We start from the raw sequence: 22598 nt of genomic DNA, 5'->3' as shown, positions 1-22598 counted from the left end.
TCCAGCACCGAGCTACAACCCCAGCCTTTGTTTTCGTTTTATGACAGTTTTATCATGGTAAAGTACATGCAGCATGTTGCTTCTCTTTTCAACCACATGAAGACAGTTCAGTAGGGTATAATTCATACCTACAATGCTGTATGCCATCTCCATTGCTTCCATCCAAAATCATTCCATCACCCCTAACAAAAATGCCCTCTTTCCCTCCCACCAGGCTCCATGAATTTCTGTTCTGTTTTCTGTCTATGCATTTGTCTATTTCGGGTACCTCATGTAAGTGCAGTCTTTTAATAGTTACCCCCTGTGTCTGGCTTCTTTTACTGAGCATGACATTTTTAAAGGCCAGTCATGTAGCTTACATCAGAATTTCTCTCCCGTTGTAGCTGAACACTGTTCTGTTGCATTCATGTCACATTTTACCTGTTCATTTGGGGATGGATGGTGGAATGGCTTCCACCCCGTCTGCTGTGAACATGGGTGTACCGGTCGGTGCCTGAGTCTCTGATTTCACTGTGTGTGTGTGCATGGTGTGTATGTGCGTGGGTGTACAGGTGATTTTGTGTGTGTGTGCACATATGTACACATGCAGGTGGAGGCCAGAGGCCCATGTTGGGCGACTTATTTGATTGCTTTCTACCTTATTCTTTGCGTCAGCCTCTCTCCCTGAGCCTAGAGATCACTGAATCAGGTGGATTAGCTAGCCAGTGTGCCCCAAGGGCCCTTCTGTCCCTGCCCACCGCCACGCATACCACCTGACCCCACATTTTACGCGCAGGCTGGGCATCTGAACTGAGGTCTTTTGCTTGTGTAGCAAGCACTTTGTCAAGACGCTAAGCAATCTCCCCAGCCCCTCACTTCTTCAGAATATGTACCATCCCATCAGCAGACTTGCTGAGTCACGTAATAGTTCTGTGTGTAACTTTTTTTTTAAAATTTTTTTTAAAAATTTTTATTTATTTATTTGAGAGTGACAGACACGGAGAGAAAGACAGATAGAGGGAGAGAGAGAGAATGGGCGCACCAGGGCTTCCAGCCTCTGCAAACGAACTCCAGACGCGTGCGCCCCCTTGTGCATCTGGCTAACGTGGGACCTGGGGAACCAAGCCTCGAACCAGGGTCCTTAGGCTTCACAGGCAAGTGCTTAACCACTAAGCCATCTCTCCAGCCCTTTTTTAAAATTTTTATTAACATTTTCCATGATTATAAAATATATCCCATGGTAATTCCCTCCCTTCCCACCCCCACACTTTCCCATTTGAAATTCCATTCTCCATCATATTACCTCCCCATTACAATCATTGTAATTACATATATACAATATCAACCTATTAAGTATCCTCCTCCCTTCCTTTCTCTACCCTTTATGTCTCCTTTTTACCTTACTGGCCTCTGCTACTAAGTATTTTCATTCTCATGCAGAAGCCCAATCATCTGTAGCTAGGATCCACTTATGAGAGAGAACATGTGGCGCTTGGCTTTCTGGGCCTGGGTTACCTCACTTAGTATAATACTTTCCAGATCCATCCATTTTTCTGCAAATTTCTGTGTGTAACTTTTTGAGGAACTTCCAAACTGTTTCCTTCATGCCTATGCCATTTTGTGCTTGCTTTTTAAGTTTTATATTTATTTATTTATTTAATTTTTTTTTAAATTTTTATTTATTTATTTGAGAGTGACAGAGAGAGAAAGAGGGAGAGAGAGAGAATGGGCACACCAGGGCCTCCAGCTACTGCAGACGAACTCCAGACACATGCACCCCCTTGTGCATCTGGCTAACGTGGGTCCTGGTGAATCAAGCCTCGAACCAGCATCCTTAGGCTTCACAGGCAAGCGCTTAACTGCTAAGCCATATCTCTGGTCCTTATTTACTTTTAAAACCTTTATTTACTTTTGAAATCATAAAACAACACATGCTTGTTACAGCAGATCCGGAAACTACAGAATGCCATGACGGCCACCTCCCTTCTCTGTTTCAGTCCGTCTGAGGTGACAGCATCGCCATTGTCGCTGTCTGTGTCTCCTTTGAATCCTGTAGCCCCTTCTCCAGCCGCTGATAGTAGTCGGCGTTGTTGGTTGGTTGTTTTTGTGAGACAGGGTCTCATGAAGCCCAGTCTGGCCTTGAACTTGCTGTGTCGCACAGAGCAACGTGAGCTCCTGATCCTCCTTGCCCCCTCCTCCTCCCAAGTTCTGGTACTGCAGGCATGAGCCACCTGTCCAGTATCTTTTGCCGTCATTGATGTATTTTTGGTTTGTAGGCATGTTTATAACATGGGTTGCTATTTTGTGGGCATGCATTTTCAGTTACATGAATGGTATTGATGTGTGTGTGTGTGTGTGTGTGTGTGTGTGTGTGTGTGTGTGTGTACATATGGCTTTCTGCCTCTCATATTTGCATTCACTACAATGTCATGCCCAGTAGATGCTTACTACATTGTTAAGCCCCTCCCCCCCCAAGGAAACAGGACACAGATCTCCCTGATGCCACAATATTTGTTCCTTCAGGACATAATGAGAATCCAGCCATATTGCTTTCTCAAACATAGCAAGCATGCACTAGCATTTTCCCTGCCCCAGGGATTCTTTTCCATTACTTTGTGGAAAGTTCTAGAGATTGTTGTAGCATTCGTTTCTGAAACCTATTTCCTACTACCAGACTTTGAGTTATTTCTGGCTTTCCATCATAATAAATTACATTGCTTGTGTCCAGAATCGGTATGTCAGAAGATATATGAGCCGTGAGTGCACTAGAAAAAAAAACAATCTCTAGATATTTAGACAGCTAAATTTGTGAAGATGAGGCTGGTAAGGCCTAGGAAAATTTGAGTCATAACATCGGATCGGAGTGATCAGTCAAGACCTCCCATTGGCTGTAGTGGGGCCTGCTGTTGGGACCATAGCACTTTGCACACTCCTGTGAGCTTCAGAGGCCTCCTGTGTAAAGTGAAGGGCTGAGATTCATCGTCTGTTGCTCCCCAGGCTGGCGGGCTGTTACCAGGCCCTGGATGGAGGCAACACAGCAGACGCGCTAGTGGACTTCACTGGCGGTGTTTCTGAGCCCATCGACCTGATAGAGGGGAACTTTGCCAACGATGAGGCCAAGAGGAACCAGCTCTTTGAGCGGGTGCTCAAGGTGCACAGCCGGGGTGGCCTCATCAGCGCCTCCATCAAGGTGGGTGCTCAATAGGCGCCAGAGGTGGCTGTGATGGATGGGAAGGGTGGGGCCCCCTTCAGCTTCCTGGGAAAGAAGCACAATAGAGTGCACCCCCCGCACCCCCCAAGGCTGGGCAGCAAGCAGGCACCTCTGTCCTAACCCACTGCGTCCTGCACTGCCCCTACAGTGCTTGACTCTCACCTTGGTCTCTTCTGTGTGTGTGTGTCTACATGTATGTTCATAGGAAGGCATGTGTGGCTGTGGGCGGGGGGGTCACATACACGTGTGTGCACAGTGTGTGTGTGGAGGCCAGAGGTCAACACTGGAGAAATTATACATACCTTTCTGCCTCTTGTATTTGCACTCACTACAACGTCATACACAATGGATGCTTAATATCTTGTTAAAGGAAACAGGACACAGATCTCCCTGATGCCACATGGCTTGTCCCTCTGAGACAGTGAATAGCAGTTTGCCTCCTGAACATAATTAGAACCCAGCCATCTTGCTTCCTTGGTTCTCTGTTCTCTCAAGCAGGGTGTCTTGCTGTAGCAGACAGCTTCAGGTTCACTGAGACGAACTTCCCAGACCAGGCACAGTTATGGAGGAAGGGATTTATTGAAGCTCACAGATCCAGGGGAAGTTCCATAATGGCAGAAGAAGCTGGCCTGCCTTCACAGGTCCAAACACACAGACAGAAGCACAAGCCAAAAGCCACACAGCACAGCACACTTCAGGAACTCCAGCTAGGCACACATTGCATATCTTTTTTTTTTTTTTTTTTGGTTTTTCGAGATAGGGTCTCACTCTGGTCCAGGCTGACCTGGAATTAACTCTGTAGTCTCAGGGTGGCCTTGAACTCATGCAGATAGGGAAAATATTGGGTGCAACAGGACCTCCAGCCACTGCAAACAAACTCCAGACACATGTGCCACCTTGTACATCTGGCTTACGTAGGTCCTGGGGATTCGAACCTGGGTCCTTTGGCTTTGCAGGCAAGCTCCTTAACTGCTAATCCATCTCTCCAGCCCCATATTTATTTATTTATTTATTTGCAAGCAGAAAGATACAAGGAGAGAGGGAGAGAAAGGGAGTGTGTGAATATGGGTGTGCACGGGCCTTCAGCTACTGTAAAAACAGCAAACAAAAAACTCCATATGAATGCTATGCTCTGCATCTGGCTTACGTGGGAACCAGGGAACTGAACTTGGTTCGTTAGGCTTTGCAGGCAAGTGCCTTAACCATTGAGTCATCTCTCTAGCCCTACATAGTGAATTTTAAGACACTTAGGGCTACATGGTTGTACCATGGTAGATTGGCTCCAGCACACCCCTTATGTGGCCTCCTGACAGGTACATTCTTTTCATGCAGACCGTTAGCACCCAGGGTTTTTTGTTTTTTTTTTTTTTTGAGGTAGGGTCTCACTCTAACTCAGCTGACCTAGAACTTATTATGTAGTCTTAGGGTGGCCTTGAACTCACAGTGATCCTCCTACCTCTGCCTCCCAAGTGCTGGGATTAAAGGCATGCGCCACCACATGCAGCTTTAAAAAAATTATTTATTTATTTGTATGTTTGTTTATTTTTGGTTTTTCAAGTTAGGGTCTCACCCTAGCTCAGGCTGACCTGGAATTTACTATGTAATCTCAGGGTGGCCTTGAACTCATGGTGAGCCTCCTACCTCTGCCTCCCAAGTGTTGGGAGTAAAGACGTGTGCCACCATGCCCAGCTATTTTTTAAAAAATTATTTATTTGAGAGAGAGAGGGAGAGAGAAGGAGGTGGAGAGAGGGAAAGAATATGGATGCACCAGGACCTCCAGACACTGCAAACGAACTCCAGACACATGTGCCACCTTGTGCATCTGACTTACGTGGGTCCTGGGGAATCGAACCATGGTCCTTTGGCTTTGCAGGCAAGCGCCTTAACCGATCTCCAGCCCACCCCCAGGTTTTGGTACATGTCTGTACCAACCCTGTTTCCTTCACAGCCTAAATAGGGTTTCTTTTCTGTGGGGCTGCAGTTCCTGTCCCTCCCTGTAGGGGGCAATTTGGGCTCCTCATTCTTGCTATAGCATCTCACCCATTCCCACCTGAGTTTGAGTTCCAATGTGACCCTTGCTGGAGCACCTTTGTCCCCCTGCAGGCTGTGACAGCAGCTGACATGGAGGCCCGCCTGGCATGCGGCCTGGTGAAGGGCCATGCGTATGCCGTCACCGATGTGCGTAAGGTACGTCTGGGCCATGGCCTGCTGGCCTTCTTCAAATCAGAGAAACTGGACATGATTCGTCTGAGGAACCCTTGGGGCGAGCGGGAGTGGAACGGACCCTGGAGTGACACGTAAGGCCTGGGGGTAAGGGCTTGGGCAGGGTGGGGCGTGTCACTGGGCCTGGGCTTTGCAGGGTCTAGGGGAATAGCCAGCTGGAAGACTTACTTTCCAGTGTGTGTGTGGAGGAGTGGACTCATCGAGGACAGTGACCTTGTGAGCTGACATAGGGACATAGGGGCCAGTGTGGCAAGCGGTTCTGGGAGGACAGCAGGGAGGGAGGCCACCTGTCCTCTGAATGGGGCTGTTTCTCTATTCTTGGCTCATGGCCACCCGCCCCTAGGTGGGGAGGGGATCAAAGCTCCCATCTGGATCTACAGCTCCCTGATCCTTCTGGCAAGGAGAAAGCCCACAGTTCCCAGTTGGTGTGTGTGGGGGGGGGCGGGTGCGTGTTCTCAGAGCTGAGCTGAGCATAACACTGGATGTCTCTTATCTAAACTGCATGGAGGGTAGTGTAGCCCTGAGCTATCCCCTGGGGTGGACCTAGTTAGCCCCTCCTCTTCATACTGCTGCTTCCTGTCCCCTCCCTGGCACACCCTAGCTCAGAGGAGTGGCAGAAAGTGAGCAAGAGTGAGCGGGAGAAGATGGGCGTGACCGTGCAAGATGACGGCGAGTTCTGGTGAGTGGGCTGGTGCCCAGGTATGGCATCCGGGCAGAGGGGCGCATCCTGGAGCCTGGCAGGAAGTGTGGCTGGTGGGGGCTGGTGGTCAGAAGCCAGGGCTGGAGCACAAGCCTCATCACCAGTTTGTTGGGCAGCCTGGGACAAGTCATGCCATCTTTGTGAGCCTGCATGTCCTCTTCTGTGAAATGAGCTGGGCACCTCACACTTCTCTCTGCACCTCTGAGGGAAACCTGGGCTGCTCTAGCACCCGGGCTGAGCCTTCGCAAGCAGGCAGGGATGCCATACAATTGGAGAGTGACCCAAGGGCAGGATAATACTGGCATCCTGATGGCTGAGTGTGGGTGTGAGGCAAAATTAGCTTCTGGGGTCCAGAGTCACCCTTGAAAGGTCAGCAGGAGAGGCTGGGCCCAGGGGCGAGGGGACACTTCTTTCACAGTTTGGAAAGAATGAATGTAGAAGAGTGGAGAGAAAATGGTGACGTGGGTGAGGGGCGGGAATATGGTGAGAGCCTGAACTGAAGAGACTTAACAGGAAACCCTGAGTCCATCAGTCCCCCAGCCTACCCCCCAACCTGTCCCTCCCCTCCATCTCCTCACCTCTTCTTCTGTCCATCCCCTGCCACCATCTGCCCACATCTCCTCCTGCAAACATCTCCCTGCATCTCTCTTTTTTTAAAAAATTTTTAAATTATTTATTTATTTATTTGAGAGCGACAGACACAGAGAGAAAGACAGATAGAGAGAGAGAGAATGGGCGCGCCAGGGCTTCCAGACTCTGCAAACGAACTCCAGACGCATGCGCCCCTTGTGCATCTGGCTAACGTGGGTCCTGGGGAACCGAGCCTTGAACCGGGGTCCTTAGGCTTCACAGGCAAGCGCTTAACCACTAAGCCATCTCTCCAGCCCTCTCCCTGCATCTCTCTCTCCATCTTCCTGTACCCAGCCATCCCTCCCTTCATCCCTTGCTCCCATCTCCCTGTACCTATTCCTTCTGTGACTCCGTCCCCTAGCATGCTGTCTGGGCTCTGTCCAGCTCAGCGCTGTTCCGGACGGCCGCATTTGATACGGAAACGCGTCCCCCATGTGAGGACCCCAGGCCAACCAAGGCTGGATGGCAGTCATCCTAGCACCCTAATGAAGACCCCTCCTGCAGGTGTCAGGGGAGCTGCTTGCAGTAGACCACCCAGGTCCTTTGGTGTGAGCTGCAATGGGCACAAATCTAACACGTTAGTCTGGCTCAGGGACTGTTTGAGTTAAAATATAGCAAAACCCCCTCCTCTGTGGGGAAAAAAACGAATGTCTCTTAGGGTTCTCCTCATGTACTTTTAAACAGTGCACGTCCCCTGGCTTCACTCAGGTTCCTAGGGGTGTGCCCAGCACACAGTGACCGTAACAACACTCTGGCCATTTGTCACATGCTTACTATGAGGGGCCCACCACAGTGGAGTCAGGCCTCACAGAAGCTATGAAGATCATGGGTGAGAACAGCATAAGCAAGCAGAATGTCCACACTGGTTATTAATACCGCTGTGACAGCTGCTGGGTGTGCTGGGATAATATATATATGGTATTACTTTATTCCTCCAGCTGTATATAGACAGGCAACTACTGGTTGGTTCTTTCCCACTTTACAAACGGAGTTTATGGCTCTGAACAGCACCGTGACCCGCTTGCTTCTGTGTGACTGCGCCAGTGTCTCTTCCCGTGCACAGGATGACCTTCGAGGACGTGTGCCGGTATTTCACTGATGTCATCAAGTGCCGCCTGCTTAACACCTCCTACCTGAGCATCCACAAGACGTGGGAGGAAGCTCGGCTGCGTGGCGCCTGGACGCGGCACGAGGACCCCCGGAAGAACCGCAGCGGGGGCTGCATCAATCACAAGGACACCTTCTTCCAGAACCCGCAGGTGACTTCTAGAGAATTCTCTTGTCTGTTCTCGGGCCTCAGCATGCCTATCTGTACAGCGGACACATCTGGGGTCAGGAAGTCCCAGGCTTAAAAGATCCGAACTGGGTTTGGAGAGACAGCTTAGCAGTTAAGGCGCTTGCCTGCAAAGCCTAAGGACCCATGTTCGACTCTCCCGATCCCATGTAAGCCAGACATGCAAAGGTGCGGCAAGCGCAAGGTCGCACATGCCCAATAGGTGGCACAAGCATCTGGAGTTTGATTTCAGTGGCTGAGGCCCTGGCATGCCAGTTCTCTCTCTCTGTCTCTAAAATTTAAAAAAAAAAAAAATCTGAACTGTAATTGGTAGTAAGGAAACTGGCTCTTAGGGATTTAGGAATATCTTAGGAGTCCTGGGCATATTTACAGGCTTCCTTAGTTGTGGCAGATGTGCCAACTGTGTACCAGCCTCTGGGTCAGCACCCACGTACTTGTTGAGTTTTCTCAGTCTACGGGCTGGGCAGCCACTCTAGGTACTGACAAGCTTGTCTCCCAGAGGAGGAACTGATTTCAAGAATGGGATGATGGGATGGCCTAAGCTCATGCCAACCAATGCGGCTTGAGCCAGGCTCTGGATTCCAGGTTTCTGGCAGCTTGGAGGGGACTTTCCCTGCCATGGTCTCACCACAGTGTCTCTTTCCTTGGCCATGCCCACAGTACATCTTCGAGGTCAAGAAGCCGGAAGATGAGGTACTGATCTGCATCCAGCAGCGGCCCAAGCGCTCAACCCGTCAGGAGGGCAAGGGCGAGAACCTGGCCATCGGCTTTGACATCTACAAGGTGAGGGCAGCAGGATCTCCTGCCGCGGATGCAGGCCGTGAGGGAGCCGGAGTCCCAGCTGCCCGAGCTCGGGGAGAACTCTCTGGAACACTGGTCAATGGTGTCACCCTAGCTTCTCTGGCCACATGGGTTGACACTTGTGAGGATACCGTGGCATGAGCCCTGTCACAGAAACTCACAGAGGGCCCAGCCTGCATGGGGTGTGATTTCTGAAGGAATGTCCGCAGGATTCCTTCCTGCCCAAGTCTCAAAAGCCCGGGTTGTCTGTTTAAGAAGTTAGACCGCTGGTTATTTGGCCGGGCTCTGGGAAGACTCGGGGGCTGCATGGTCCCCGCTTCCCCTTCTCCCCAATGTGGCCTCCCCATGTTGGAATCCTTGCTGAGCACAGAGACAGGCATTCTTGTGCAGAGCCCAGGCTCACATCTGGCTCCTCTCCCACTCCCCATGGGCTTGCCAGACCCCAAGAACTTTCTGAACCTGCACGGTGTGAAGCAATGGCTCATGCTGGCATTTAATCACCTTGGTCGTGTCAAGGCAATTTGCTTTCCCCATTAGGCTGGTGTTATCCGTAATGTTGTCGATGCGCAGTGACACTGTATGGCTGTGGAAGGTCACACTTGTTCTCGTTTGGCTGTAGTATGTGATACTTGTCTCAGTAACTGTCAAGCATGTCCTGGCAGCTGGTTATGTCATTTCATAGATTGGTGTTGTGGCTTAGGCGGGTTGTCTTAACTACATCCTTCCTAACCAGTGGGGGTGTGTTCCAAGACTCCCAGTGGGTCCCTGAAACTGTCGCTCCTGTGGGCAGCACAGACATGCTGGATGGTCAGGTGACTCGTGTCCCCCATGGAGAGATGCGAAATGGCACATGATTTTAGCCTAGCCTTAGGATAGTTTGAAGTTTAAAATTGATAGAGCTGTTTGTTTCTGGAAGTTTTCATTTGCTATTTTCAGAGCAGTTAACTATAGGTCACTGAAACCGTCGAAAAGGAGACAGTGGATAAGGTCGGGGTGGGGACTATTGCACATTTAGAAATTCCAGTGTCAGGCCAGGCTGGGCATGGTAGTGCATGCCTATAATCCCAGCACTTAGGAGGCTGAGACAGGAGGCTCTGGAGTTCAAGGCCAGTCTTGCTACATAGCAAGTTCAAAGCAAGCCTGGGATATATGAGACCCTGTCTTAAAAAAACAAAACATAGAAAAACAAAAGGTTTTTCTGTGGGGAGGGGTTAGGTACTGGAGAGATGGCTCAGCAATTAAGGCACTTGCCTGCAAAGCCTAATGACCCAGGTTTGATTCTCTTGTACCCACAAGCCAGATGCACAAAGTAGCTCATGAAGCTGGAGTTCATTTGCAATAGCTAGAGGCCCTGGCATGCCCATTTATTCTCTCTCTTCCTGTCTCTCTTTCTTTTTTAAAAAATATTTTTTGTTTATTTTTATTTATTTATTTATTTTAATATTTTTTGTTCATTTTTTATTTATTTATTTGAGAGCGACAGACACAGAGAGAAAGACAGATAGAGGGAGAGAGAGAGAATGGGCGCGCCAGGGCTTCCAGCCACTGCAAACGACCTCCAGACGTGTGCGCCCCCTTGTGCATCTGGCTAACGTGGGACCTGGGGAACCGAGCCTCGAAACGGGTCCTTAAGCTTCACAGGCAAGTGCTTAACCACTAAGCCATCTCTCCAGCCCATTTTTATTTATTTATTTGAAAGCAACAGACAGAGAGAGAAAGAGGCAGACAGAGAGAGAATGGGCGCTCCAGGGCCTCCAGCCACTGCAAATGAACTCCAGATGAGTGGGCCCCATTGTGCATCTGGCTAATGTGGGACCTGGGGAATCGAGCCTCGAAACGGGGTCCTTAACCTTCACAGACAAGCGCTTAACCACTAAGCCATCTGTCTGGCCCTCTTTTTCTCTTTCTTTCTCTGTGTCTATCTCACTGCTTGAAAATAAAAATATTTTAAAATTATATAAAAAAGAATTTGTTGGGTCCTTAGGAATTATCAGGGAATTCATTTTGCCTCCACTTAAGAAAATTTTTTTTAAATTAATTTGAAAGAGAGAGAGAGAGAGAGAATGGATATGCTAGAGCCTCTAGCTACTGCAAATGAACTCTAGATGCATGTGCATCTGTCTTTGCATGGGTCCTGGGGAATCAAACCTGGTTCCTTTGGCTTTGCAGGCAAGCACTTTAACCACTAAGCCAGCTCTCCAGCCCTTGCCTCCACTTTTTTTTGTTTGTTTGCTTTTGTTTTTTCAAGGTAGGGTCTCACTCTAGCTCAGGCTGACCTGGTTTCCACTATGTAATCTCAGGGTAGCCTCGAACTCAGTGATCCAATCCTCCTACCTTTACCTCCCAAGTGCTGGGATTAAAGGCATGCGCCACCACACTCGGCTTGCCTCCACTTTTGAATAGCTTTTATTGGGGTACAAGTCACAGACCATGCCCTTCACCCATCTGGAGTAGGCAGTCTGGTGACTTTTAGTTCAGGCGCTGTAACTGTAACACAATCTTAGGGCATTTCCATCACCCTGAAGAGAACATCCTCTCCCTTAGGCCATTGCCACCAAACACCTTAGATTCCTCTCCCTCTCAGCAACCACTAATTTACTGATTCAGTTTCCATGGATTCTACTGTCCGTTTCAGGGTGGCCAGGGGCGGGGGGGGGGGGAAGGGTGGGCCAGGGTGCCATCAGCAGGGTTGCCTGTGGCCCAGCGCCTTCCGTCTCCGTGTAGGTAGAGGAGAACCGCCAGTACCGGCTGCACAGCCTGCAGCAGAAGGCAGCCAGCTCCATCTACATCAACTCGCGCAGCGTCTTCCTGCGGACAGACCAGCCCGAGGGCCGCTACGTCATCATCCCCACCACGTTCGAGCCGGGCCACACCGGAGAGTTCCTGCTGCGGGTCTTCACCGATGTGCCCTCCAACTGCCGGTACGTGGGGCCAGGGCTGCTGGTGGCACGGTCCACGCTGGGCCCAGCTCTGTTTGCTCAGGGCTTGGAGCCCAGACATCCGGTCCCCAAAGCTGACCCCTGGGTCCATCCCCTGCCTCCCTTTCTCCCTGCTTGCCTAGACAGCCTCTGTCGGGCGTGTAGGAACCCCAGCTCGTAGGGGCACTGCACTGCTCAGTTTACGGAGAAGCTGCTGCTCATTGTAGGAGGCCTGACCCTTCTGTTGTTGTTTTTTTTTTTTTTTTAATTTTTTATTTATTTATTTGAGAGCGACAGACACAGAAAGACAGATAGAGGGAGAGAGAGAGAATGGGCGCGCCAGGGCTTCCAGCCTCTGCAAACGAACTCCAGACGCGTGTGCCCCCTTGTGCATCTGGCTAATGTGGGACCTGGGGAACGGAGCCTCGAACCGGGGTCCTTAGGCTTCACAGGCAAGCGCTTAACCGCTAAGCCACCTCTTCAGCCCCTGACCCTTCTGTTTTAAGGATGAAAATAGGGGTCTAGGCAAGCAAAGTGGGTCAAGGTCTTGCAGCCTGTTGCAGTCAGGTCGCGTTTGCCGGAAGAAATCACCAGACCAAGAGCAGCTTTTGGCGGGGGAGGGGGAGGTTTATTTTGGCTTACAGACTGAGAAAGCTCCATGATGGCAGGGGAAAATGATGGCATGAGCAGAGGGTGGACATCACCCCCTGGCCACCAGAAGGTGGGCAATAGCAACAGGGGAGTGTGCCAAACACTGGCAAGAAGAAACTGGCTATAACAACCCATAAGCCCGCCCCCAGCAATACACTGTCTCCAGGAGGCATTAGTTCCCAAATCTCTTATCAGCTGGGAACCTAGCATTCATAACCCCTATGTTCATGGGGGACACCTGAATCAAACCACCACACAGCCCGTGGTAGAGTGAGCTGGGACATCCACTCAGTCTGATTCTAAGGCAGGACCTTGCCCTCTGCTTCCACGTGTCCCGTGGTGGTCAGCTCCAGGGACCAACAGCTACTAAAACCATCCCTGTTTCTGCTAGGGTACATTCCCCATACTACATCCCCCACCTTGGGGTGCAGCCTAGACTCAATGTCCCAGATGGACACACAGGAAAGAGTAGCGTCAACTGCTCCTGTCTGCTGCTTTCTAGCTGGGTGGACAGGTCTATCCCTGGAAAAGCCTGAGGCCTCCCAATCTGTAAAATGGACACATAACAGGCCTCTGTCTCCCAAAACTTTGTGAGGATGAGAAATCACATTGGCAGTGCCCAGCAGAGAGCATGGCACACGGTGAGGGGGGGGGCTGAGGGAGAGGGACAGAGGCAGGAAGCCCTTGGCCTTGGATGGTTGGGGCTGACGCCAGGTTCGGCTCCAGACTAAATGAATGTCAGCACTAAATACTGCTTCTTGCTTTTGAACCCCACCCCCTCACCTCTGTCTTCCTGGCATCCCTCGGTCCCGTCACCCATCCTATTCCAGGGAGTTGTGCCTGGATGAGCCTCCCCGCACCTGTTGGAGCTCCCTGTGTGGCTATCCTCAGCAAGTGACCCAGGTCCATGTTCTGGGGGCTGCTGGCCTCAAGGACTCTCCAACAGGTGAGCTTACCTGAGCAAAGCCCAGGCCCACTCCAGTGAAGACCCCAACCTCCAGGGCCTTCCCACTCCCACAGGTCCACCCATCCCTGGGGTGATGTGGGCACCTAGAGAGGACCAGGTCCACCTTCTGCTCCTGGGAGGCTCCTGGGTGGTGGGGGCATCAGGTAGCCACTGCGGGCTTACTCCAAGGGAGGCTTTCCCGGAAGGCAGCCTTCCTCCAGGCTGAGGGGGTATTGAGGTATGAAGCCTGGGTGCATGGCAGATTGTGGGTGAGGGCCTGAAGGCCAGAGGCTACTGTGTGCCTTTGTCTCTGCCCATGTCTGGGAGGTAAGGGGCCCTGAGGTAAGTCAGGCTGCCATCTCACCTCCAAGATGCCCATCCCGTGCAGGCCTTGCTCTGGCCCCATTTCCCCCCTAGCTCCTGTCCTTTTCTCTAGGGGCTAACTCGTATGTGATCATCAAGTGTGAGGGGGACAAGGTCCGCTCAGCTATACAGAAAGGGACTTCAACTCCTGAGTACAATGTCAAAGGTATCTTCTACCGCAAGAAGCCCGGCCAGCCCATCACCGTGCAGGTGAGTCGCCATTTTCGGCCCCCTCCTACCCCTGGAGGGCTTCCCACTCTGAAGGGTGCCCCGGGGGTGCTGGCTTCAGTTCTCTTGTCCTCCCCTCCAGCCACTCCAGGGCCCCCACGGGTAGGTGGGCAGTTTGGATGGTGTGAGAGTCTGAGACCCAGCAGCGTTGCCCCGTCTGCTGGGGTTCAGTGGTCATCTCTGTCGCTCTTGCCCAAAGCCTTGGTGGCTATTCCTCAGAGCTCCCTATAGGTGGATCCTCCCTGGGAAAGTGGCTGTGAGATAGGATATGGGGTGTGGCTATTTCTTTCTTTCTTTTTTTTTTTTTAAATAAAATTCCGATTTATTGTTGGACATTGTTTCACACATACATCAAACAAGCCAAAAAAATAAATAGCAACTTCATAGACAAAAAAGGAAAAAAAGAAACCTTTTATCCTTGGCCTTTTTAACCATCTCATAGAAGCCAACTATTTGTAGTACAGCTAGGTGCATACACAAAAAGAGTTACTGAAATGCTCGGAATAAGATTGGGGGTTTTTTGGCTTTTTTTTTTTTTACAAGTTTTTTTTTTTTTTTTCTCCTTTGAGCTTATAATGAACATGTGGGTGTGGCTATTTCTTAAGAGCCCTGAGTAGGGTCTGAAGGCCAGCACCCTTGAGCACAGCTCTCTTCTCTCTGAAGAGGTGGCTGCTACACAGGAATCCTAAGCTCATTAGCAGGAAGCTCTCTGTCCCCCAGGCCCAAAGCAGCCTCTCTCTGGGTGAGAAACCATCTGTAAACATCTGTGCCCCAGGAGACCCACCGTAGATTTTCCAAATTTTCTTAACACTAGTGCCCCCTGGGTGAAGTCACAGGCCTGTAGACACAGGGGCTGGTGGGACTCCTAGGAAAGTGATTAACCCTCATACTCAAGATAGGGAAAGTAGGGCTGGAGAAGTGGCTTAGTGGTTAAGGCACTTGCCAGCAAGGCCAAAGGACTCAGGTTCAATTCCCCAGGACCCACGTAAGCCAGTGGCACATGAGCCTAAAGTTCTTTTGCAGTGGCTGGAGGCCCTGGTGCACCTATTCTCTCTCTCTCTCTCAAATAAGTGAATAAAGATAAAATATTTTTTAAAGGATGGGCGTGGTGGCGCACGCCTTTAATCCCAGCACTGGGGAGGTAGAGGTAGGAGGATCGCTGAGAGTTTGAGGCCACCCTGAGACTACATAGTGAATTCCAGGTCAGCCTGGACCAGAGTGAGACCCTGCCTTGAAAAACCAAAAAAACAAACAACAACAAAAAAAAGATAAAAATTTTTTTTTAAACTTTCAAAAAAAGATAGGGAAAGTAGGACAAGTCCAGGTTAACCCATAGTCATGGGCACTTGGCTAATAGTGACAGAATTAACTTTTATAGTTTGTATGTGTATGGTTGGTTGTATGTATGTGGACATGTATGTGTGTGTGTGTGCGCACGCACATGTGCGCGCACATATATATGAAGACCAGAGGTCGATGTTGGTGGGTGGGGAGGTCCTTTATTGCTTTCTAGCTCGTTCTTTAAAAAAAACTTTTTTTTCTGATTATTTTTATTTACTTATTAGAGAGAGAGAGAGAATGGGTGTGCCAGGGCCTCTAACCACTGCAAATGAACCCAGATACATGTGCCACCATGTGCATCTGGCTTACATGGGACCTGGGGAATCGAACCTGGGTCCTTAGGCTTCGCAGGCAAGTGCCTTAACTGCTGAGCCATCTCTCCAGCCCTCCACCTTGTTCTTGAGTCAGGGTCTTGCCCTTGAACCAAGAGCTCACTGACTTGGCTAGACCAGCAGGCCCCAGGGATTCCCTAGCTTCCCCTCACCAGTGCCGGGACTGCTGCCCAGCTGGTCACGTGGAGTTTGGAGATGTGAACTCACGTCCTCATGCTTGGGCAAGCACTTTACCCACTGAGCAATCTCCCCAGCCCCCAGATTGCACTTTCTCAGTGAAGGCTTGCTGAATGGGGAGCCTGAGGCTCTTTAAGGGGGGCACCCTGCCAGGTCTAGAGCGGGGAGGGGGCCTTTCCTCCCCTGGGCTTGCCTTGAGGAAGGTGACTTGCAGGCGCTGACATCCCCCTGCCTCTGCTATCAAACCCCAGGTCGCATTGCTGCACTTGGAGCTGCCCCTCCCTCTCATCCTCTTTCTCCCCTCAGATCTGGAACCACCGAGTTCTGAAGGATGAGTTCCTGGGTCAGGTGCACCTGAAGGCTGACCCGGATGACCTCCAGAACCTTCACACCCTCCACCTCCAAGACCGAAGCAGCCGGCAGCCCAGCGACTTGCCTGGCACCATTGGCGTGTGTGTCCTCAGCAGTGCCTCTCTCACGGCCATCTGACACCTGCTCACCTGCCTGTGCCCAACAATTCTCACCACCACCTGCATGTCCCCACCAGGCCTGGGGCCAGCATAGGAGCCAGTACTGGGGTCCTTGCCCCCACTCTACACTGACTTACCAAGTGACCTGAGGAGAGCTCTACCCCTCTCTGAGCCTCGGTGTTCTGAGGGCCCCAAGGCATTCCCTTCCTGTGGGGAAGGCTCTTGCTTGAGGCTGAAACTAGCCCTTCCCACCCAGCTGGCACTGCTGCTAAGGAACTTTATGTCTTAAGAACCTTATCCCAGGCCCTTCTATCTGCTGAGAAGTACCAAGATGTCACTTGTTTACACACAAACTGACATGTCCCAAGCCACATCTCCCCGCACCCAACTCCACAGACGCACTCTTTCCTAGCCTTTTCCTCATTTTTCCAGGCCCACTGTCGTTAGCACTTACATGTTTGGGTTATTTGGGGGGGGCAGGGTCTCCTAGAGCCCAGGCTGGCCTTGAACTTGCTATGTAGATGACGATGACTTTGAACTCTGAGCCTGCTGTCTCCACCAGCTGTGTGTTGGGATTGCAAACGTACGGTGCAGAGTGTATGTGGTGCTGGAGATAGGAACCGAGGGCCTTGTCCGTGCCAGGCAAGCCCTCTGCTATCTGGGTTTTAGCCGCCTTGAAGAGACTCTTGCTGGGTTCTTGCTGGGGCTGGAATTAGGCTCTGGCCAAAGACATTTGTTCACTGTTGATTCTGTCTTCTTCTACATCCATTTAGTCACTTGACAGGGAATCGCCCTGTAAGGCCATGAAGCTCCAATAAGGCTCCACCTTGATTCCCAGCTCCTAGAGTTATGGTTATGATAGTGAGAAATTTCTCTCTCCTCCTCCTCATATTGGAAGGAGTGGGCCAGGACCAGGCAGCAGACACGGGGAACCAGAGGGGATGCATTCCCTGTGCTGTAAGACGCAAGGGTATTCCTGGGAAAAAGGAGTGTGGGCTGGAGAAACCAGGCTCACAAGGTCAGTTGAGCATGGCAGGAGATAAAGACCCTCCCCGCTGACCAGAGGTCCCTCTGCCAACATTCCCCAAATAGCCAAGGAGGCTACAGGGCTCTTTTACTTCCTGGACCAAAATGTACCTTTCTGTGCTCAATATTTGATATTTCATTTTTTTAAAAAAAACACCATTGAAAGGGAAGCCTGACCACACTTACTTCTCGAGCTCCTTTGTTAATCCTGATTTTATTTTGGCTTTGAGTGACAGTGGACATGGATGAAGTGGGGCCCTCAGAGTGTCCCTGAAGGAGGAGGGTGGAGATGAGCGTGCTTGTTCCCAGGCATCTTTAGACCACCGTAAACTTCGTTTCTGAAGATGTCTCGTTAAGCTCTGGCACTGTGGCCCACGGAGTTCCCTCTTGTCCCTCTGGGACTTCCAGACCAGGCTCAGTGGGTGAAAAAGTGCAGGCGAGCGAACAATCGCAATTCCAGTTGGGAAGCCGAATCTCCAACTCCCAGACCTTGCCGTAGGAGTCCCTTCCTGGCTGGAGGTGCTGGATCTGACTGCCACTTTGCTCCACGTCTGGCTGTGCTCCTGGGCCTCAGGAAGGACCAGGCACCGGAATACAAGGAAAACGGGATCCCTCCTCGCGAGCTAGGGGCTCTCCCAGAGGCCTGGGCCCAGGACTCTGCATGCCGTCAGGAGCAAGTCACTTAAACCTCCTGTGCCTCAATTTCTGCCTCTGCCAAGTGGGGCTAGTGACAATTTGTCAGCCTCTAACAAGTGCTGAATAAGGGCAAGGCCACTTCCTCTCCGCGTCTCTGTATCATACACTGTCCACGTTCACGTCATCGCTTCTCAGTGTCTGTTGAAAATCAAGAATGCCGCCAGGGGTGGAGGGTGAGCGCCTGGTATACCAGCTCAGGAGTCGGGGCCCAGCACATGGGTCTTTGCTCAGCCATATCCGCCTGGAGCGCAGGGAGATCAGGACCCGGTAGTATTAGCCCTGCCTCCCACCGCCAGCAGAACTGGTCCTGCCTCTCAAACTAGGCCAGGCTGGCTCCTGGCTGTTCAAAGTCCACTGGTTCCCAGGACACTCTGGGGACTGTGAAGGTGAGAATCAAGGCTAGGTCAGGGAGAGCTGTGGCTCTTTGTTTGCCCTTTATACCCGGCGGCATACTCGCCATTCTCTGTTGCAGGTGGATAGGGCCTGCAGCCCAGAGCTCCTTGAACTTGGCCTTCCCTCCTCAGGGCCACCATGCCATGGGCTTAGGGAAGAGGAGGCCTGTCTTCTTCTCAGAATAAATATTACTGCCATTCCAAAAAGACCTTCCTGTGTCTATCTCATCTGTGCCCCTGGGAGGAAGGGACAATAAGCAGCTGCCCTGTGGTCCGAGGGATGAACAAGGGAAGACTCTGGAGTCACACCTGAGGTGTGACTTGCTGCTTGATCAGTGCATTGCTTCTTTGGTCTCCTGCCTCAAGTCGCTGTGGCACTGGCTTTGCTGAGCCCTGCCTTCCCCAGGTCCCAGAAACATCAATGTTGTCGTCCAACAACTGGGGAAGACATAAATCCTCTGGTTGAGATGTTGAACACTTCTTAACAGGATGCCGTGGGACTTCTTGGTGGCTTCACAAAAAAAAAAAAAAAAAAAATCTCATTTATTTACTTATCTGACAGAGAAGGAGGGAGAGTGAGTGAGAGAATGGGCACACCAGGACCTCCAGCCACTGATGGGTATGCCCCTTGTGCATCTGGCTAACTAGGGTGCTGGGGAATTGAACCTGGGTCCTTTGGTCTTGTAGGCAAACACCTTAACCACTAAGCCAGCCCGGGGCTTTTGACCTGCTAGGTCAAAGCAGGCCCATGCCTTGCTCTAGGGAAGTGGAGGCAGTGCCTGCAGAGCCACAGAGGGTGGGGGACCAGAGCAGAGCCGCGGGGTAGGGGCAGGTGGCCAGAGCTGGACATCCAAGAGGCGTTGGGGAGAAGCTAGGTCAAGACTTAGAAAGCAGGCCTGGAGAGGTGGCTTAGTGGATAAGCGCTTACCTGTGAAGCCTAAGGACCCCGGTTCGAGGCTTGATTCCCCAGGACCGACATTAGCCAGATGCACAAGGGGGCGCACGCATCCAGAGTTTGTTTGCAGCCGCTGGAGGCTCTGGCGAGCCCATTCTCTCTCTCTCTCTCTCTCTCTCGTTCTCAAATAAATAAATAAAAATAAAAATTTTTTTTTAAGAAAAGATTTAGAAAGCAGAGTGGATGGGGTGAGAGTGGGTGAGGGCAAAGTGAACCAAGACAGATTTTGCTGTCGTTTGGTTATGGCATTCCCCAAAGGTCTGGGCGCTGGGAACTTGGAACACACCCAAAGGATGCCAAAAGCTGATGGGACCTGGAGAAGTGGGGTCAACTACAAGGTAGTGAGGGTGGAATAAATACCCTCCCAAGAGGTTGGATGAGTTACCATGGCAGTGGCCACCAAGCTGGGACAGTTTTCCTTTCATGTGTGTACGCATGTTTGTATGTGTAAGAGTGCATTATATACCAGTGCATGTTCAGGTAGAGGTCCTTCTCAGTCACTGGCCATCTTTTTTTTTTAAATATTTTTTGTTCATATTTTACTTATTTATTTGAGAGCAACAGACACAGAGAGAAAGACAGATAGAGGGAGAGAGAGAGAATGGGCGTGCCAGGGCTTCCAGCCTCTGCAAACGAACTCCAGACGCGTGCGCCCCCTTGTGCATCTGGCTAACGTGGGACCTGGGGAGCCGAGCCTCAAACCGGGGTCCTTAGGCTTCACAGGCAAGCACTTAACCGCTAAGCCATCTCTCCAGCCCTCTTTTTTTTTTTTCAAGGTAGGGTCTCACTCTAGCTCAGGCTGACCTGGAATTCACTATGGAGTCTCAGGGTGGCCTTGAACTCATGGCAATCCTCCTACCTCTGCCTCCTGAGTGCTGGGATTAAAGGCGTGCGCCACCACGCCCAGCACTGTCCATCTTTTTTGACAGCTCGCCAATTTGGCTCGGCTAACTAACCCGGAGCTCACTGATCTGGCCAGACTAGCTGGCCAGCAAGCTTCAAGGGGTCCTCCCGTGACAGCCTCCCCAATACCAGGATTGCAGGTGACACTGTCACACCCGGCTTTTATGTGGGTACCGGATCCAAACTCAGGTCTTCATGCTCGTGTGGTGAGCACCTTACCATCCGAGCCATTTCCCCCGCCCGCAGCTGAGGCTTTGCAGCCTCTAGCAGCAAGCCAAAATAAGCCTACTCCTTCCAGAACACCCATTCTTGGGGGTTTCTAAAGCAGATTACTAGATTTGTTGTGAGTGTGACAATCAGATGACGGGCCTAGAGTGCCATGGGAACGGCCGGTGTTGACCGTGTCAATTATGGATCCTGAGACACTCCTCCCCCCACCACACCTAGCAGGGCACACCCGTGTTCTGCCCTACGTGCCAGCTCTGTCCCTTGTGTGCATCCCAACCTGAGTCTCACTCTCCTCATCTGTGTGGCTCCAGGGCCACACTTACTTGGGACCAGCTGGGAGAGAAAGGGATGGTTTAAGGAGCCCTAGACAGTGCCAGTTTAGGGATGGGGACTGCACACCTCCTGCCAATGGGTTAAGTTTTACTGTGGCACCCTGGGTTCTGACTGAGCCCTGCTGCCAATGCCACCTGCCTGGCCCGCCCTTCCCTCCCACCAAGCTCAGCTCCCCTAGCAGAAGGCCATGCAGCCTGTGCCCAGCAGGTGGCGCTGTTGGCTCACCGTAGGTTTCCCCAACCCGCCCCGCTGCTTTGCTGAAGATGCACCCCAATTACCAGTAGATTGGGGATCCGCAAGCTCCTCTTCCTTCTGCAGGGCGCAGAACTGCCCCTGGAGTTGGGTAGCCAGCTATGACCAAGGGTGGACAGGAAGGAGTCCTTCCCCTCCAATGATGACAATTTTGTGTGTCCGTCCCCAATGCCTGCCTCCCTTCCTTTCTCTCTCTTTTTTTTTTTAAAGATAGTGTCTTGTTCTAGCCCAGGCTGACCTTGAATCCCAGTGTCTTTCAAACTTGTGAATTTCATTTTACTTTGTGGGTGGACCCCATTCTGCGCGCGGGGCTGCTCTCCGTGGGCTGGCTTGGCCAAAATGTCTGGGTGACCAGAGAACAACACCCACATGACACCCCGCGAACTTGCCGTGGGGACAGGTTGAGTCGGGGAAGGCTCAGGAAGTGGTTGGATGTAGTAGCGTCTCAACACTTTTGGATGCTACAAGATTAGCCACGGGGCATAAGTGCAGGGAAGCAAGAAGGCGCTACCCACTGCACCACCCGTCCACCCAAGCCGTCAAGGGTCACCAAGAGAGGGCCTTGGAGGAAGCTGACCGGGGCCCAGCAGTGCAACAACCAAGGCAGGCTGGGGAGCTGGAGAGATGGCTTAGAGGTTAATGTGCTTGCCTGCAAAGCCAAAGGAGCCGGGTTCCATTCCCCAGGACCCACGTAAGCCACGTGCACAAGGGGACGCATGCGTCTGGAGTTCATTTGCAGTGGCTGGAGGCTGTGGCACGCCCATTCTCTCTCTCTCTCTCTCTCTCTCTTTCTGCCTCTCCCTCTCTCTCAAATAAATAAATAAATAGCTTTAAAGGCAGGCTCAGGGGAGACTTTCCACCTGCAGAGACAGCAGGTAATTGCACACAGGATGGGAGGCCCCTAAGGCCAAGAGGGCTGACCCTGAGTGGGGGTCCCACATTGGCCAGCAGCCCTACTTGAGGCTGTTCTGTCCTTCCTCTCTGCTGGCTAGGAAGTGCTTCACAAAGAGCCCTGGGCAGCCTCTGGACCTTAATCCAAGCCCCAGCCCAGCCCGCCCCCCCCCATGCTGATGTCACCACCCCCAGACCTTGGAGGCCACCTTGGGCTCCACCTCCTGGGAGAAGGCTCTGGAGTGAGAGGGGAAGGAGGCAGTGCTGACTGGACAGCTGCCCTGGCCAGAAAGAAAGGACAAGAGTGACCCAGAGAGCCAGTGAGAAACAAGAAAACGCAGACAGGTCAGAGCAACCTCAGAGTAAGACAGGGGCGTGGCCGTGCGACCCCAGCCCCCCAAGCTCTCCCTGTCAGTGGCAGCTAAGAAGGTACTACCCAGACCCAGGTAAGGGTGGACTGCCCCGGTCCAGGGAATCCCCACGGGGACTTTTGGACTTGGGAGGAGTCAGGGACTGCGGCCTCCTCTGGAGCCCCTGCTGCAGACTTTGCTGAGCCTGTGGGAGCCTCCGTACCACAGCCACTGAGTGCAAATGTCCCGAACCTGCAAAGATGGAGGCTTGTACCCTGAAGGCATGAACTGAGGGCTTGGTGCCTGGG

At 51.7% G+C, this 22598-nt stretch overlaps 2 protein-coding genes across 4 annotated transcripts in view; both read left to right on the top strand.

Moving 5' to 3' along the window:
• Capn5 (calpain 5) overlaps positions 1-18587 on the top strand; it is a 64396-nt gene extending 45809 nt beyond the window's left edge. For all 3 annotated transcript variants that reach the window (XM_004656251.2, XM_045145785.1, XM_045145786.1), the window contains exons 5-13: positions 2977-3169; positions 5294-5487; positions 6015-6092; positions 7807-8002; positions 8698-8820; positions 11563-11759; positions 13238-13353; positions 13790-13926; positions 16101-18587. In XM_004656251.2, coding sequence (XP_004656308.1) covers positions 2977-3169; positions 5294-5487; positions 6015-6092; positions 7807-8002; positions 8698-8820; positions 11563-11759; positions 13238-13353; positions 13790-13926; positions 16101-16283 — 1417 coding nt within the window. In that variant the 3' untranslated portion in view covers positions 16284-18587. The remainder of the gene's footprint in view (positions 1-2976; positions 3170-5293; positions 5488-6014; positions 6093-7806; positions 8003-8697; positions 8821-11562; positions 11760-13237; positions 13354-13789; positions 13927-16100) is intronic.
• A 3633-nt stretch (positions 18588-22220) lies between these two features.
• Myo7a (myosin VIIA) overlaps positions 22221-22598 on the top strand; it is a 91347-nt gene continuing 90969 nt past the window's right edge. Inside the window, exon 1 of the mRNA XM_045145460.1 lies at positions 22221-22386. The gene's annotated coding sequence lies outside the window, so the exon portion shown is untranslated. The remainder of the gene's footprint in view (positions 22387-22598) is intronic.

This window comes from Jaculus jaculus, chromosome 3 (assembly GCF_020740685.1).
Source record: "Jaculus jaculus isolate mJacJac1 chromosome 3, mJacJac1.mat.Y.cur, whole genome shotgun sequence".
Classification (NCBI taxonomy): Eukaryota; Metazoa; Chordata; class Mammalia; order Rodentia; family Dipodidae; genus Jaculus; species Jaculus jaculus.
This window is presented reverse-complemented; position numbering and strand designations above follow the sequence as displayed.